Consider the following 850-nt stretch of genomic DNA (forward strand, 5'->3'; position numbering starts at 1 on the left):
TATGACGTTAGACAATATTTTGATAAAATCAGGGAATTGGGTTTTCCTTTTCTTCCTTAGGGCACCGTTTAACTGTATTGCTCTATTCGTTAGTATGGTTTAGGGTTGGAAGTTGGTCATAACATCCAAGGGGTCTGTTACTGTGCTGTAACAAGATTGTATATTGTTAAACTTGTAGTTATGCCATTTTAGTAATTTATTTCATTGCTTTACATTGTAGATATAAATATTTGTGAAATTGAACACTAAGAATATAAAGTTTATTTCCAAAATCATGACTTAAAATTATTTTTTCCCTCAGAGTGACAAAAAGAGTAGTCCCCAGAAAGAAGTAAAGTATGAACCCTTTTCTTTTGCTGATGGTAAGTAAAATTTTCTTTCAACTGAGTTACTGTATGTGTGAGGTTTTTAAGGTAAAATGACAATTTTGCCGCATTCTGTTTTTTCTTCTGTGCTTTTTTTTTTTTGCAGTTTTTGGCCGGGGCTGTTTGAACCCACCACCTCTGACATATGGGGCTGGTGTCCTACTCCTTTGAGCCACAGACGCTGCCCTTTTTTTTTCTTTTTTTAAGATTCAGGCTGCTTGAATCATTTACCTTAATATGCCATACAGTAAAGTCACTTTTTTCATTCTATGAGATATTTCTTAAAACATTAATCACAAAGCCTTAATTCTGATTGGACAGTAATATCTTATTGGATATCTTATGGAACACATTCAAACTAATCTGAGTTATTCTTTTTATTTTTTGAGACAGAGTGCTTCGTAGAGTGCTGTGTCATCACAGCTCACAGCAACCGTAAGCTCTTAGGCTCAAGCGATTCGCTTGTCTCAGCCTCCCTAGTAGCT

The 850-nt window shown here is 35.1% G+C and overlaps 1 protein-coding gene across 1 annotated transcript in view; it reads left to right on the plus strand.

Annotated features, from left to right (window-relative positions):
• The window catches only part of USP14 (ubiquitin specific peptidase 14), a 51,158-nt gene that overhangs the window by 47,385 nt on the left and 2,923 nt on the right, over positions 1 to 850 (plus strand). The window contains exon 13 of the mRNA XM_023510161.1: positions 302 to 362. Coding sequence (XP_023365929.1) covers positions 302 to 362 — 61 coding nt within the window. The remainder of the gene's footprint in view (positions 1 to 301; positions 363 to 850) is intronic.

The sequence above is a fragment of the Otolemur garnettii genome, unplaced genomic scaffold (genome assembly GCF_000181295.1).
Source record: "Otolemur garnettii isolate 467f Iridium unplaced genomic scaffold, OtoGar3 scaffold00012, whole genome shotgun sequence".
In the NCBI taxonomy this organism is placed as follows: domain Eukaryota; kingdom Metazoa; phylum Chordata; class Mammalia; order Primates; family Galagidae; genus Otolemur; species Otolemur garnettii.